Source organism: Rousettus aegyptiacus, unplaced genomic scaffold, assembly GCF_014176215.1.
Source record: "Rousettus aegyptiacus isolate mRouAeg1 unplaced genomic scaffold, mRouAeg1.p scaffold_m13_p_10, whole genome shotgun sequence".
Taxonomy (NCBI): Eukaryota; Metazoa; Chordata; class Mammalia; order Chiroptera; family Pteropodidae; genus Rousettus; species Rousettus aegyptiacus.
Genome location: NW_023416285.1, coordinates 81,142,831 through 81,158,601, shown reverse-complemented (window position 1 = coordinate 81,158,601; position 15,771 = coordinate 81,142,831). Strand labels below are relative to the sequence as shown.

The 15,771-nt window shown below is 43.1% G+C and overlaps 1 protein-coding gene across 1 annotated transcript; it reads left to right on the top strand.

The window, feature by feature from the left end:
• The first annotated feature begins 304 nt into the window (after positions 1-304).
• Positions 305-6,858, top strand: BAMBI (BMP and activin membrane bound inhibitor). Its single transcript, XM_016160791.2, has 3 exons — positions 305-746; positions 4,213-4,500; positions 4,911-6,858. The coding sequence occupies exons 1-3, from the start codon at positions 671-673 to the stop codon at positions 5,327-5,329; spliced, it is 783 nt and encodes a 260-aa protein (XP_016016277.1). The 5' UTR covers positions 305-670; the 3' UTR covers positions 5,330-6,858.
• The last annotated feature ends 8,913 nt before the right edge of the window (positions 6,859-15,771 follow it).

Genomic DNA, 15,771 nt, shown 5'->3' with positions numbered 1-15,771 from the left:
GGGTGCCAAATACAGAGCCAGTGGCCGGGTTCGACTCGCGCCTCCCGAAGGTCACGGACCCGCAAGCCTCCACGAGGGGGAGCGCGGGAGACAGCAGCCGCAGGGCCGCAGGCCCCAGTCTCCGGCGCCGCTTGGAGCCGCGGGCAGGTCCCCACCCCGCCCGCGTCTGGGCCCGCCCCTGGCTGTGGGATGATTGACTGGAGCCTGGCGGCCAATCGGACGGCGCTGGCGCAGCTGGGGGTGGGAAGGGGCGGGGCGGCACCCGGCCAGCTCCCCGCGCGGAGCGCTATTTACAGCGCGGAGCCGAGCGGGCAGAGGCCGGCGCGGTCCGGAGCTCGCGGCTGGCTGTATCTTCGCGGGCTCGTGGTACCTCTGCTGTCGCGGAGTGGCCGACCGAAGGGTAGTGAAACCGGGAGCCCACCTCGGACTGCGGCGCGCAGCGCAGCGAAGGAGCTGGTGCACGCAGGCAGGGAGCGCAGGTCCTCTCGGCCTCTCGGCGCGCCCTGCAGCCGCACTCCATGCTCCGGCCGCGTCCGGGCCACTCGCCCCGTCGCTGACGGCGCCCGCCGCCCCGGGCAGCACCCATGCACGGCGCGCTCCGAGAGTCGTAGGCTGCAGCTGCGCCGCGGCTCCGGGACCGGCGGGGGCGCCGCGGCCGTGGGGGGCGTCAATGGATCGCCATTCCAGCTACATCTTCATCTGGCTGCAGCTCGAACTCTGCGCCATGGCCGTGCTGCTCACCAAAGGTGGGTGCCCACCGGTCAGCCTGGGCGCGGGCTCCCCGCGGAGGGCAGCGCGGGGTCCCGGGGCGGCCGCCGCCTCGGGCCTTTGAAGCCGACCGCCACGGCTTTGTTAGCGACGGGCGAGGCTTCCTCCCGCGCTGGAGCCCGCAGGTCGCGACAAGTTGCCTGTTCTTAGTAGTCGCGGCGGTGGCTTCGCGGCCGCCCCCTCGGGTGTCCAGGGCCGGGCGCGTGTAGGTGGCGTCAGACCTCAGGGCAAGTGGTTGTCAAAATGTTTGTGTAAGTCTGTCTGTAGTGAACTTCTGAAAGTTGGCGGCGGGGGATCAGGGTTGTAGTGTGGGCTCGGACCGCGCCTCCCTCTCTACCGCAGGGCGGGGGCGCCCGGGAGGAACCGCAGACCCCTTCCCCCAGTTACACAGCTCCTGAGTGTGTGTGTGTGTGTGTGTGTGTGTGTGTGTGTGTGTGTGTCCGTCCGTCCGTGTGTCCGTCCGTTTATCTGTGTACCTCTGTCTATGAGTACATCTCTACTTGAGTATCCTTCGGTACCTGAATGTGTCTGTCCGACTGCCTCTGTTGTGTCTCTGACTGTGTCTGAATTTGAGTGTGCCTCTGAACGTGTATCTCTGTTATGATTGTGTCTCTGTTGAGTGTGTCTCTGTATTTGAATATATCTCTGTATTTGAGTATATCAGTGTATTCGAATGTGTCTCTGCCGGTGTGTCTCTTTCGTGTCCGTATTAGGGTATATCTCTGTATTCGTGTGTCTGTATTTGAATGTGCTTCTGTCCTTGAGTTTCTTTGTGTGTCTCCGAGTGTCTTTATGAGCTGCTAGTGAATGTGCGTGCCTCCCTGAGTGTGTAGGTGTCCCGGGTCTGTGTTCATTGTGCATGAGTATGTGCTCTGTTGCTTCTCAGTGGCCGGGAGGAGTAGGCGCTGTCAGCGGTCTCATTTCCCACTCACCTCATATTTTACAAACACTCCAAAAAAAAAAAAAAAAAAAAGGCAGTGGTCAGTTTCTTTTTATTCCCCCCTGCAGGCTTTCACCTTTTATCTGAAATAAACCAAACTCCCTCTAGATTTCAAGGTTCCTCCACCTACCCTGCCATGAACTCTACCTACTGTTCAGTGAATAGGTAAATTTTTTTAAAATAGGAAGCGTTATTTAGCTTTCGCACCCCCCACTTTTCTCTAATTGCCATGTATCAGGCATGAGGTTAAAGGATAAGCTAGCCCAGCAAGGATGATGTGCTACAGTATTTATTTATTTTGGAAGGAAGGGTGTAATTAACCCTAAATAACAGCCCTCCAGCCTGCAGAGGGGGAGCGTCTTGGCCCTATCAAAGGCTAGCAGAACAGGGAGGGACTGAGGCTGACATGAAGTCACAGATACCGAAACTATGTGCCTGATAATGATATAATTAGGGGATCAGAGATTTCTGACTGCTGCGGACTTCAAAAGCTTTAAAAGAAGCCAGCAGTCTCTCCTGTAGCCATCTTGACTAAAGCAGACATTTTTGTTTAATCACTACATACAGTAACAAGAAAGGGGGGAAAACAGAAGAGCATTGTTCACTGTTTCAAAATACCAGTCCCCTTTCTGGCCTTTTGCATGCCACAGGAAGAAACTTTATGAAACGACAGGAATATAGTTTTAATACAGTAATACAGAAGTTCATTCAACTTGCTCAAATGTGGCTCCAATTAAAAAAAAAAGTTGTTAGAACTTTCCTAGTTACCTGTCAAAATTTTATTAGACTATTTTAGGTCATTGAAAATATAGTATGTTAAATAGGCTCTCATAAACATTTAAGCAGCATTTCACTTGTATTCAGTTTTCTTTTTCTGCACTAGGTCTGAGGTGAACGGGATCAAAGTTGACTTAATCTGTTTTTATTCTACTCTGTATATGGAATTTGTCAGACTAGGGACATGTAGTCATCACATAAGACTGGTGAGCTTTATGTGAAAAATCAAATAAACTGAAAAGGAGAAAACCTCTGCAAAGCAGGGTCCTAACTTGGAAGGTCTCATTGGAGAAGAGACTTGGTCCCAGACCTAGGACAGGGAGCACAGATTTAGGATAGGAGTGAGACCTCCAGCTTGGACAGTTACACTTGGGGATGCCAAAGACCTGTGTTTAGTTGGCTGGTCTTTTTAGAACCTAAGCATTAGTAGCCTTTAGTGAAAACTGAGCATACCGTACAGTGGCTTGGAATTTGGACAGATAATTAAATGAGGCACCTTACTCAGGCATTCATGGAGAGGAGGAGGAGGAAGAAAGGTGAGGGTGGGAAGAGGTGTTCAATTTCAGCATGGAGGTCTCAGTTCACTAGACAGAACTTCAGACTGGGAAGCTGGGAAGAAGTGTGTGCATTAGTTCAACTTACGTTAGCTTTAGCTGTGGCGTGTGACAATGACCGGAGTCCACTGGGTCAGATATCATATTAGCGTTTACTCTGAGATCCAGATTATTTAACTAGAAATTGATGTCAAAAGCTTCAGATCTTGCATTGCCGCAAAATGTTAACAGTGACTTGCAACTCACAAAATAAGTTTTATAAAGGAAACTTTTAATCACTTCCTGTAGAAAAATTTGAGGTTTCCTTAAGGATTTTTCATTCAACCAGCAGAGGATTTTCAGTTTCAGCGTTTCCCCTTTTAGATCCCATGTTGAATTACATGTAAAACTGGGGAGTTAAGGAAAGGAGGAGTTAGCCTTGCAGTTTTACACCCTCCCCTCCGCCCCCAGTTTTATGACTTTCCATTTGGGCTGAAAGAAATTGACTTTGGCAAGCAAACCACTAATTGTAAACTGCCTAGTTCCTGTTTTACAATATACTGACTAAAAGCTCCTCTGCATGAAAAGATCTTTATAGGCAAAGTTTGCCTTTTCTAGAGAGGTTGCAAATAGCTGCCCAGTTTCATAGTTTTAAAACCTCCTGACTGGAGCAATTTCTAGATTGTTGTGTTTCTAGTTAATAACTTTATAAGGTGTTAGCTAAAGCTCTTAAATCTTGGCACAGCCCTTCGAGGTAGTAAACAATTCAGTAGTTCCGATCAAATATTTATACTGACAAAATCAAAAAGCCGAGCATTTTTATGTTGTATGGTCATGTAGGATTAAACTGAATAAATAATGTAATTTGCCTTATGGTAGGAGGAATTATTGTAATTATTATTTTCTTTCAAAAATAAAAATATTATTTTTAATTACTAATTTATCAGAAGCCTAAATCGAACTTTGATTCTCCACTATTAGGATTAATACATTTCTAAAATTATATTTAACTGGATTGACATTTAAGCACTGATTTGCACAAAGGACTTTTCCAGGCTACATGGCCTGCTATTATAAGCACTCAGGCGAGTGTCCTAAAAGTTAGTGTCTTTGAGCTTGGGGTTTAGGGATTGCTTAAGCAGATGCTTTATCTGGCCTCTGAAGCAGTTTGATGCGATTTTTCATTGTTTTCAGGTGAAATCAGATGCTACTGTGATGCTGCCCATTGCGTAGCAACTGGCTATATGTGTAAATCTGAGCTGAGCGCGTGCTTCTCTAGACTTCTTGATCCTCAGAACACAAATTCTCCACTCACCCATGGCTGCCTGGACTCTCTGGCAAGCACAGCAGACATCTGCCAAGCCAAACAGGCACAAAACCACTCTGGCACCACCATGCCCACTTTGGAATGCTGTCATGAAGATATGTGCAATTACAGAGGGCTGCATGATGTACTCTCTCTTCCCAAGGGGGAGGCCTCAGGTAGGTGGAAGCCCTTTCTAACCCAAATGCTTGCCTGATCTATAGGCTAGTGACAGACGCGACTTTGTATGTCTGCTATTGATTTTGTTGTTAATGTAATTAGAGACACCAGGCTGGACGCGAAGATGCATCTCTATTGAGTAGCTTTTATGTCTGCCTGAGCATTAGATATCTGTCAGTGTTAATAGGTTTTGCCTGTTTTTTCAACATTTTGAAAATATTAAATGACCATTACTACTCAGTAACGACAAGTAAACAAATGTTTTTGTAAGCTTTTTTGCATCATCTTTGCAACATTCATTTTCTAAATATTGACTTAATTGTAAGCTTTTTAATGGGGGTACCTTGTTTTAAATGGAGAGATAATCATGAATGTCCATAAATTGATTATTTTGCTCCTGCTTCTTTAGGACAAGGGAACCGGTATCAGCATGATAGTAGCAGAAACCTCATCACCAAAGTGCAGGAGCTGACTTCTTCCAAAGAGTTGTGGTTCCGGGCCGCAGTGATTGCTGTTCCCATCGCCGGAGGGCTGATTTTAGTGTTGCTTATTATGTTGGCCTTGAGGATGCTTCGAAGTGAAAACAAGAGACTGCAGGACCAGCGGCAGCAGATGCTCTCCCGTTTGCACTATAGCTTTCACGGACACCATTCCAAAAAGGGGCAGGTTGCAAAATTGGACTTGGAATGCATGGTGCCAGTGAGTGGGCATGAGAACTGCTGTCTGACCTGTGACAAAATGAGACAAGCAGACCTCAGCAACGACAAGATCCTCTCGCTCGTTCACTGGGGCATGTATAGTGGGCACGGGAAGCTGGAATTCGTATGACCTCGCCTTATGGGACCCGAGCTTCTTGGACGCTTGAAGGCCTTTGAGTTCTGCTGGACAGGAGCACTTTATCTGAAGAAAAACAAACTCATGTGATCATCTTTGAGAGACAAAATGACCTCTGCAAACAGAATCTTGGATGTTTCTTCTGAAGGATTATTTGCACAGACTTACATACAGTCAAATGTATTATTTGCTTTGAAATTATAAAAAGCAAAGAGAAGACTATGTACACACACTGTTACCAGGGTGATTTGCATCTGAGGGAGCTTGAATGAGTACCTAAATAAACCAAAATGTGCTCTATGTAAGCTCCTACATCTTGATTTATTGTAAAGATTTAAATATATATATATATTTTGTCTGAAATTTAGCAGTGTCTTGTTATAAATTAAAAACTAAGTGGGAAGTAAGAAACTACATGTTAATTATACACGTGAAGATCTGTTGCTCATAGTAAGATCTAACTATAGGTTTTGGCCTGATTTTTCCTTTTTTTTTTTTTTTTTTTTAAAAGACCAAGATCTTGTTTATTCTTACATGCGCATGTATATATTTTTTTACAGCACGTAGAATTTCTAAATGTACTGCCCATCCTTCAGTGTCTTACCCACATTTTTTGTTCAGACCATTTTTGTTTTTAGCTTTCATCTAAGAGAAATCTTAAACGTATTTATACCAGGTCAGGTATGATCAATCAGTTTCTGAAGTTGCCTTAACAAAAGTGCTATTATTTATCGATTTGATCCAGTTGCTCTGGAATACTTTTTTGAATGTGTCTACCTCCAACCAGTAAAAAAAAAAACCCTACTAAATGAAACTTTTTTTTGTAGTTAAAGTTAGTCACTATTTTCTACTGTTTACTCTTGTCTCAAACCAAGTTCGCCACACTTTACTGTACCATGCTCCCAGTTTTCACAACTTCCTTCAACAGTGTTCAATTAACATTATATTTTATTTTTTACTTCTCAGTTTTTAGAAGGGTTATAATTGTGAAAGTTATATATTAACTGAGATTTAAATAACACAATGCTACTAGTTTTTCTCCCCCAAATGATCCTTTTATTAACATAACCAAATAGTACATTGACTATAGCCACTAACCTGCTCCCATTCCTGTAAAACCTTGTCTGCAACTCTGCCCAGCCTGCATTTAAACCCATGCCACATTTGTGTACTTTTCCCTCAGAATGGGTCTTTATTTTATTATCTTAAATATGACAATAATTTGTCATGTGGGGTTTTTCTCCATTCTTTTGTATATTTGAAACTTTAGCTTAAAAATTAACCTCTAGCCTGCATATTTGAGTATGGGGTTTTCTTTTATGAGTGTTAAAGGATTTTGAAAAAAGATTTTCTGCAATTTTTTATGATAAGCATAATTTGGGTCCCTTAGATGCAGTAGCCCAATTCATGGAAGAATTGGCATTGAAAGGACTAGTCTAAAAATGAATACCTAGATTATTTAATAATAGGCTACAGCCCCAAACAAATTAGGCTATGGAATAAATATACATTTTAATAAATGACAGCATTTGTTTTGTGCTTTTTGAGATTGATAGTTCATGCATGCATGACTTACAATTTATAAAAGGTGTCAAGTTTTATGTGCGTTAGTTTTTGATGGAGCTAAAGGATTGTTGTACCTCACTATCCACACCTATCTAGAGAAGAGAATTGATTAAAATACCATTGGTGAAATTTTCACCTCTCCCCTCTGCTTTCTAGCTCTAGATCAGATACAGTCTTGCCATTTAGGATGGAAAGACTTCATGTTTCTAATGCCTTTCATGTATAGCATCATGCAAGCTCAATTATTCTTTAAGTAGTCAGCCTTTGTATCAGTTCTGTATAGTTAATTTTCTGCTTGCCCTGCTGTCATTCTCTATTCACCTCATTTCTTCCAAGTACCAGTTAACTAAGAACTCAGCAATTTATTGGGAAATAAAGCAATGAAAAATATAAATTCACATTCTTTGAAGCACTTTGAAATCAGTAGACTTCATGCTCCAGGATAGGCCTGGATCCAGGCTAGAGCTAAATCATAGAAATTTGATGGAAGATGAATGCAAAGTGTCCATCCACTTGCTTCTGTGTTTTGCTGACCTTCATCTTGTTCTTACCACTGTAAATTCATAAGGCTGTTCACATCTCTCTGTTGATGGGGTGGTGGCACTGTGCCCACGCTTTCTCTGTCAAACTGAGTTCTGGAGCTCAAGTTCGAGCCACTTAATAGACTGGCTTGGCTCTTTTGCTAATAAATCCTCTTTTAATGTCCTCTTATTCATTTAGTATTTGCACATGTCCTTGCCACAAGGCTTAAAGTCAGATCTACGCATAACTTGGCCTTTCAATGAAAATATTGCGTGCTTCTCTACTTTGATTTTTACTAAGAACTAAATATAGATTTTTTTGCTTTCCTGTGAGAGTGTGGAAGTTGCCAAGAGCAAAGATAAAGGACCCTTCATGAAGTAACTACCTACCTGATTCGGTGATGTAAGAATGGTAATGACTGGTTTATTTGTTTTTCCCTCACAGTGATGTTTACTGTTACTTTCAGGTGTCAGTGCAAGTCCTGGTTAACCAGAACAGCTCTTGCTTACTACTGACATAAAACTCCCCCCAAAAGTAATTTTCCTTTCTAAGTAGAAATTCACCCAAACCAGAGACAAATGGGACCAAATTTGCCACATTTTTGAATCTACACCCCTTATATTCTACCCCTTTTGAAAAAAATTGATCTGTACATGGTTATGTCTTTTATGATATTTATCCCCTTATTTTGAATGGCTCAGAGGCTTCCTAGAAATTGACTGGTGTGTCTCTAATTTCTGCTGAACTGATTTTATTAAAAACACTGCACCATAGGGGGTTCGACCTTCTAAAATACCAAACATGTCTGCTTTAGAAAATCACAAAGCTCTCCTCTGAAGAGCTCATAAATCTGGTTTCAATACGGATTGATTATAGGCTAAAAGCTTGAAAGCAGTAGGATCTAGTATGGTGAGTCTGGGACTAGCCTTTGAGGGGCTGGGATGGCTTTTTTCCCTTATCTCTAATTGGTCCACTTCTCTGTCTCAGCCCAAATAACTTCAAACCTCCAAAAGTTACACGGGATGATGACGCTGAGCTCATACAGAGTAGTGGTCAAGTTTACTTCGAAGACACAGCCTGGGTTCAAATGCTGCCTTTGTCCCTACAAGCTATGTGAACTTGAACAAGTGGCAAGCTCTTCGAAACTCAGTTTTGTTACCTATAAAAAGGGGGCAATGATAATACTTTATGGGATTATTGGAGGAGATATAGTAGCCATTTTTATTAATATACACAAGAGTCTTGGGTAAAGTGGAGTGGCCTAACATGCCTCAAAATTTAAGAACTTATACCTGTCACTTGCACAGTGGATATTTCCACTTTTTCATATTTCAGATCTTTGTATATTTAAGGTTCACGGGCCCTTTAGTCACCTGCAGACTGGATTTTGTATTTTCAATTTCTTTTTACTGCTTTTAGCCTCATATCTACCAATTATGTTGGTTTGTAATTATTTCCTTTTGAAATAATCCAGATGGCTACTGATAAGAACATTTTAATTTTATATACCTTTTATTGGATGTTTGTTTTTTGTTTTTTGGCAGAATGAAGTTCTCTCAAGAGTTTCAGCTGCTCTGGGTAGTTAATCCATTGAGAAAACCAAAAGCCAACTTAAGTGACAGATAATGTTTCAAACCTGCTTAAATAGTTCGTGTCTGATTGATGCATGCTGAACAAGTACGATAGTTTTGGAGACTTTGTGAATTTTTCTAGAGAGGGGGTTAGCTAATGAAAAATCCATTTAATTTCCCTGAACAAAGTTAATTTAGTTAGTTGCTCTGTGGATCACAGTTGTAATGGAAAAAAATTACTGCTCCAGAAACCACCTCACTCCTCTTCCCTCTACCCAATTCATTCTGTCACTATCACACTCATTCTGCTGACTTAAAAAGGCAGATTGTTGACCTGAGAATTTGTGAGCCAGTGAAATAATGACATTAAATGCTCTTTCAAATTTCTACACCTCTTTATTTGGGGTATAGTTTTAGACTCTAAACACATCCTTGCTAATTTGCTAACACTACACCATTCTGCAGTGCAGTGGTGAAATTCACTTGCCCATGTCTGCCATCCCATAAATTCAGAGAGAGAATTGGGAAGGTGGCAAGCTGAGTTTAACCAAGAAGGTGTTTAATTCTTGCAGCAAGGCAGCAATTTTCCAATGGATCCACTTTGGGGAGTTTCAAAGTAGTTATTACTAAGGGAGGCCTACCAGCCATATTTCTACAAACTCCACCTTCTATGAATATGAAAAGCAGTAACCAGAAAGGCATTGGAAAGCCATCTTTGAAGATAACTTTGAGTAAGCTGTTTGATAATACCTCAAGGGATTTGTCATTCCTCGAGACTTTTCAGGGATTCATTCTATCTGGTGGCTAGTGGCCAGATGGCCTCCCAGAGGCTATTTCAAATTGTGTTTAGCTTCCTAAATCTTGTAGATTAAATTGATGTAGAACTAAACCTGAGTAGAACCCTGGAAAGATGAGTAATTATTGCATGCCTTACATATACATATATACCATGCTAGCTCAATGGTCTTTGTCATCCTGGAATAATTTTAGTTAACAATTTTCAAGGCAGTGTGTAAGTAGATGATGGAATTTGTGAGAAGTCAGCAATTTGTTTTTAGACATGTGAGGACTAAGTTACTTGTGACGAATTAATAAAGTCAGAGGCTGTTGTGTAAATTCACTCTGAAAGATCTCACGTTACAAACCTAATGGAACAAAAATTGTTTTAGCAGTTAAAACCAAGAGAAATACAGAAAGCTCTTTATCCCTGGTCTCTTCCCCTTGGAATTTCCCTAGGGAACTGATGAGGACAGTGGAAAAACACCACGCTTTGAAAAGCAGTTTTTACTTTTCAAGTGTTGGAAGTCCAGTCCACTTTGAAGCATTTTTTACTAAAGTTACTGGAGGTGATTTTGATAGCATAGACTTTAATTCACAGTTGCCTTGGTAAATGGGGTATTTATCACCTGGCTTTAGGGATTAAACTGTGAACTCCCAGTGGGGGTGGGGTGACAGGGGCTAGGATCAATAACCTTTGAATGTTTCCATGATCCACCCAAAGGAGAGAGTGAGATAAAGGACAGCCTAAGGCCTCTCTCTCTCTCTCTCTCTCTCTCTCTCTCTCTCTCTCTCTCTCTCTTAATTAAGAAATACCTTTTAATTTAAGTAAATAAAGCTCAAAAGGGGGCATTGTCGTTGGTGGCTGGATTAAGGGCTCTCGCTATCAGATATCTGAATTCAAATTGTCAGTGAATAAACAGAAAGGCCTCTCTTCAGTTTCTCTACCCTAAACTATTGTTTTACAGATTTATAATTTTTTGTAAGAGAGGCCTAAAGGAAAACAAATTGCTTGTGAAGGTTGCTGCGGAGAAACAATTCAAATGGGTCTGGAAATCAATGAAGCATTGCTAAAGTCAAATGGCTCAGCCCACTTTTTAAATTTTGGGCAATCTCCAAGCTAATTTAAGGATACTAATTCTCACCAAGAAGTATATCATCATTCCGCATTAAGCTTAAGAGTTGTATTTAAATTTTAGTGTTGTAAAATATCCAAAGTTTTCATGAAACATTATTTTTCTAAGGAGGTAAGAACGAGCCACTGAGAGTTTTATTGGTCCAAAAGGTGAAGAATCTGGACTCAGCAGGCTGATTTAGCTTCTCGTCTTCAATAGCTTGTCCCAGCCACACCAAGCAACTCCGGCGAATTCTTTTCTTTTAAAATGAAACCCTGACCAGAGGCTATAATTAAAGCAACGAATACTTAGCTGCATCTTTCGTTCAAGGACACAGCAGAAGTTATAAATTACCTTCTCTCCCAAACACTTAGCATTTTTATTTGAAGATTACTTTTTCCTTCAAAACTGCAAATGCCTCTTATGCATCCATTTACAGTTTTATGTATGTTCCTTTTGTTATTATACAGTGCTATCAAGAAAATTACTTATGCATAGATAACTTTAAGGAGCCAAAGATAAGTTTTTTAAAAGTGTGTGTGTGTGTGTGTGTGTGTGTGTGTGTGTGTGTGTGTGTGTAGGGGGAGATAATCACTCATGCCTTTCCGATCCTTATATTTTTTCTAATTTCCCGCATGTCTTTTATTTATTTCTATTTTCTATGAGCCCTGGCTCAAACCAATGTCAACCTGCTTCCAGTAGTGTTTGTTAGAAATATGGATAAAGTGTGAAAAAGAGAAACCCCACTTCTTTAAAAGCACCGCAGCTGTCGACATTTGGAAAGGAAGACTTCTTTGCCGGAAGTAGAAAAAAGGTTTTCTCTCTGCAAAACCTGATGTAGCAGTGATCACGCTTGATTCAAAGCTCCATCTCCTTTGGGATTCTTTGCATCTGGCCACCGATTTCACAGGCTGACAGAGCATGGAGGTGGCGCTGCTTTAGGAGGCTGTCAGAAGGGGGATTGTGTGTCCATCCGGAATCGCTAAATGTCAAGGGTCATTTCCCCAGCCTGACACTTGATTGTGAGGCAGGTTAAGAGGTAAATCTTTCAAGGGGTTGGATTGTGACAAACACTGTGGTCAGACGGTAAAACTCGACCTCCTAAACCATCTTGTTTAACAATGGGAGGCTGTTTGTTGGCATTTGTATGCAAATTGGGGTGAGCAGCTAACAGGTTGCTTTGAAATGCTCAATTTGTTTATCGCGACCTTTTCTCCAAGGGCAGAAGATTTATGGAGCTCTTTTTCATGGCCCTCAGCAATGAATGAGGTCCAGCGGGGTCCCCAGCATTTTCATTAACTCCGGGAGCGGAAGTGCTCTGCTGGTCCCTGGACTGACGCCGATGGAGGTGACCTGCTGGGAAGCCGCTGGCTCACAGCGTTTTGGAGTTTCTCTGAGTGCTCCTGGCTGGGGCTGAGCCACCAAAACAGCAAACAACTGAAAGGGAAAAAACCAGCTCTTTTCAGAATATCCTTCCCATGAATACCTACCTCATCTGGAAAAAAGTAAATCAGCCTTTTCCTTTGGTTTCATCCTCTGACCTCTTCTGGGAAAACTCCCTCCCTCCTCGGCCTTCAAGAAAGCCTGCTGATGAGCCTCTCGCTAGGCTGTGTCTTTGTATGAACCTACTTTAATCAAAAGTATTTGTTTAAAGTGCTCATCCTAATGTTTTTTTTTTTTTTTTCGTCTTTTATAATGGCCCAGGGTGTGTATGGTCCCTGCCTCCTAGGGAACCTGGGTTCCCTCAGACTTGGCTTGTTGTGACTTTGGGCTGATGAGCCCCTCCATTGCCTCACTGATACAATGGGGTTGATAATAATATTGTCAGCACTTTGCCTCATTGAGAGGATTAAATGAGATAGTGCAAATAAAGATTTAATTCAATTCCTCCCAAAGTTGTAAAAGTTAGCCATTCGTACTAGGTATTGTTCCTTCATAAGCCTTCACAATGCTTAGAAGAGTCGCAGGGGTGGCCGGGGGTGGACAGGGGTCACCACGCCTCCTTGACAAAGTGAGGAGAGCCAGACTGGATAGATTCAAAGATCCAGTGATGTTTAATCTTTTTTATTTGTGTCTTTAATTTGCCCAGATTAAACTTCCGTGTTTATATTTTGCTCAAGACAGTAGGAAAGTACTTAATTTTGATGTAAAAATATGGGAACTATCATATATCCCTTGCAGGAAAATATTACTTATTAGTAGTGATGATAGTGTTTGACCTCAGCACGGAGCAGTTTGTGTTAACACTCTCCAAAATCAGGAAGGGTATGTTATCTGTTCCTTCTCACAAACAAATACCTGTTTTTGCACATCCTGTTAATGAATACACACCTGTCAAATGTGTAGGTTTGCTCTGTTGACTTAGTTGACAGAGGGCCAAACCACAGTTCACTGCACTTGGCACTGCCCACTGCCTTGCTGGTTGGGGGTCCGGGTGAAGGGCAGTGAAGGGCTAGTGAAGGTCATCCCCTCTGGAAGGCAAGAGGCATGTTAAAATTCTGTTCCTGATCACACCTGTAATCCATAAACCGAGTGAGGACACTTCTCATGAGACTCTGTGCTTCTAAACCCGTGGAACTAAAATCACAAGACAACATTGATAATAAGAGTACCAATCGCAAATCTACCAATTGTCATTTATTGTTTCTTACTAAAAGTGTTGTGACATACGTGGTTCTACATCTTTTAAGGTTCCTTAAGTCAGCCTGATGGGCATGTTACTTAAGAAACTGACAAATCAGTGAGACTTCCCCAAGCCCAGGAATCTGCCTATGTCTCACGTCATCACAGCATCTTTAAGCAGCCCCCAGCCGCTTCCTGGAGGCATGTGCTGAACGAGACCCAGAGGTGTTTCCAGCACCTTTCTCGTTAGCCGACCAATTTGAAGCCTGTCCACCCATTCTGGGTCTCACCCCTTACCCTGTTCCTTCTGATGCCCTTGGGCATGGGTTTTTTGTTGCCGATGCTGGTATAACCTCCGACTTTCCCCACCCCCAGACTTGAGATTCTTTGCCTGTCTATGATGCCCCATCATTCAGGCCATCTCTCTGGGCCCTGCCTCAGGCTGGTCCTGACCCCTATGTCCTTTCTTTCAATCATGTATCTGGGTTTTGCTTTTATGTCCAGCATGTTTGTCTTCCAGTGACTTGATTGGACATAGAACTTTGACTTTGGCTTGTTGGAAAGCTTTCTGTGTCAACCTTGGTGCCATGATGTCGCGCTGGCAGACTGGTCCTGGACCAGTATTGAGTAATCCTGGGCCTGGAGCGCTGGGCTCTTGTTTGCTTAGATACAAACTTGGCTACATGCTCAAGACCTTGTCAGATTTTAACTCACCTCACTGAACTTCCAAGACATGTAACCTGATAGTTCCTGGTGGATGTTCCGTACCCATTAATAATGTAGGATTGGAACCTATGGGCTTAGCAGGTGTGAGGCAAGCTGGAGAGCTCCTGGCCAAGATGGGGATTGAGGGAAAAGGCCACCATCCTCAGGACTGAGAACGCACTGGCAATTCCTCTGGTGCCCTGTGGTCCCTGAGCTCTGACTCATCGTCACTCTAGAAGGCGATGTCCATTCCTCCGAGGACCGGGTCTGACAGTTTTCACTGAAATCTGACAAAATTGTCCCCATTCCTGTTGCAGGCAGAACAATTTATGACCATCCACTCTGTAGTTCTCTGATGAAACTGAGTAGGTGACATTTCTAGTCTATTCCAGTCTATTAACGTGACAGGGAGATAGAGGAGTAGCCAGCAGGGAAGCATCTCGAGGAAGTCAAGATGGTGATCTTGGCAGAGCTGGGAGGAAGGGTGGGCACTTACCAGCCTTACCACATGCTGCCTCCTGCAAGAGAAGGAGCTTGCCAGAGCTGCTCCATGAGCACATGCTCCAACTTGGCACAATTCTACTCTGAACCAACAGGCCCAGGAAAGGCCCGCCACATCATGGTTTGATGAGATGCTGCGCTGCAGGTGTTCCGGCCAAACGGGTGGCCCATGGCAGGCAGCTGGTCAGCCTGGCACCTACGTGCTAACCTGGCCGGGATTCATCCCAGGCTATCTCAGGGGCTGAGCACTCCTCCCTGGCCATGCCTAGGGGGGATTTGCACCCCCAGAAGGTCCACTGGACTTCCAATGCAGGAGCCTTGTCCCCCGTGCCAAGGTGACACTCAACAGCGTTGGCTTCAGGTTGGTTGAGGAAAGCCCTGCAGCTTCGCCGGTTCCCAGAGGGGAGCTGGAGAGCCTTCCCATGTGCTCCGGTCAGCAGCTCGGGCAGCCCGTAGCACACTGCCTGGCAGAGAGCAGGTGATCCGTATAAGCTACTGCAGCAACAGCTTTTCCTCTAACATCTTTTGGCTCTTGTTCACCACTGTACGACCCTGATGAGGTCAGTTTTCAGTTTTTGAAAAAGAAGCAATTTGTTCAAAGAGTCTATATTGACTAGTCAGATGTAGTAAATCACGCCATCTCCCAGCTTTGTCATTTTCATTTGTAAAACAAGAGTCACAATAACACTGTTTTCCTTGTACCTCTAATGTGAGCTGTGGGAGTTCTCTGAGGCTAGTACGGCCCTTTGATCCCCTGAAGAAAGGCACCATAGAATAGGAATTGGTAGTAAAGTGTCCTTTCGAAATAAAGATGAGCTTTTTCTCATGTGTTTTCACATTTTTATTTCTTCTACACTTGGAGTTCTGTTGCTCTTTCAATACAGGTTTTGAATCCTTTTTCCTTTAGTATTTATATTTAAACCATAAAGTTTACATTAAGAAGATAGAAAATGGTGTACCCAACAGTTATATGCTTAAGGCCGTCTTTCCTTTTTGTTCCACCAATAAATGCACTACTCATTCAGAGAACATTGCGATTGGATTTACATTAACAGCA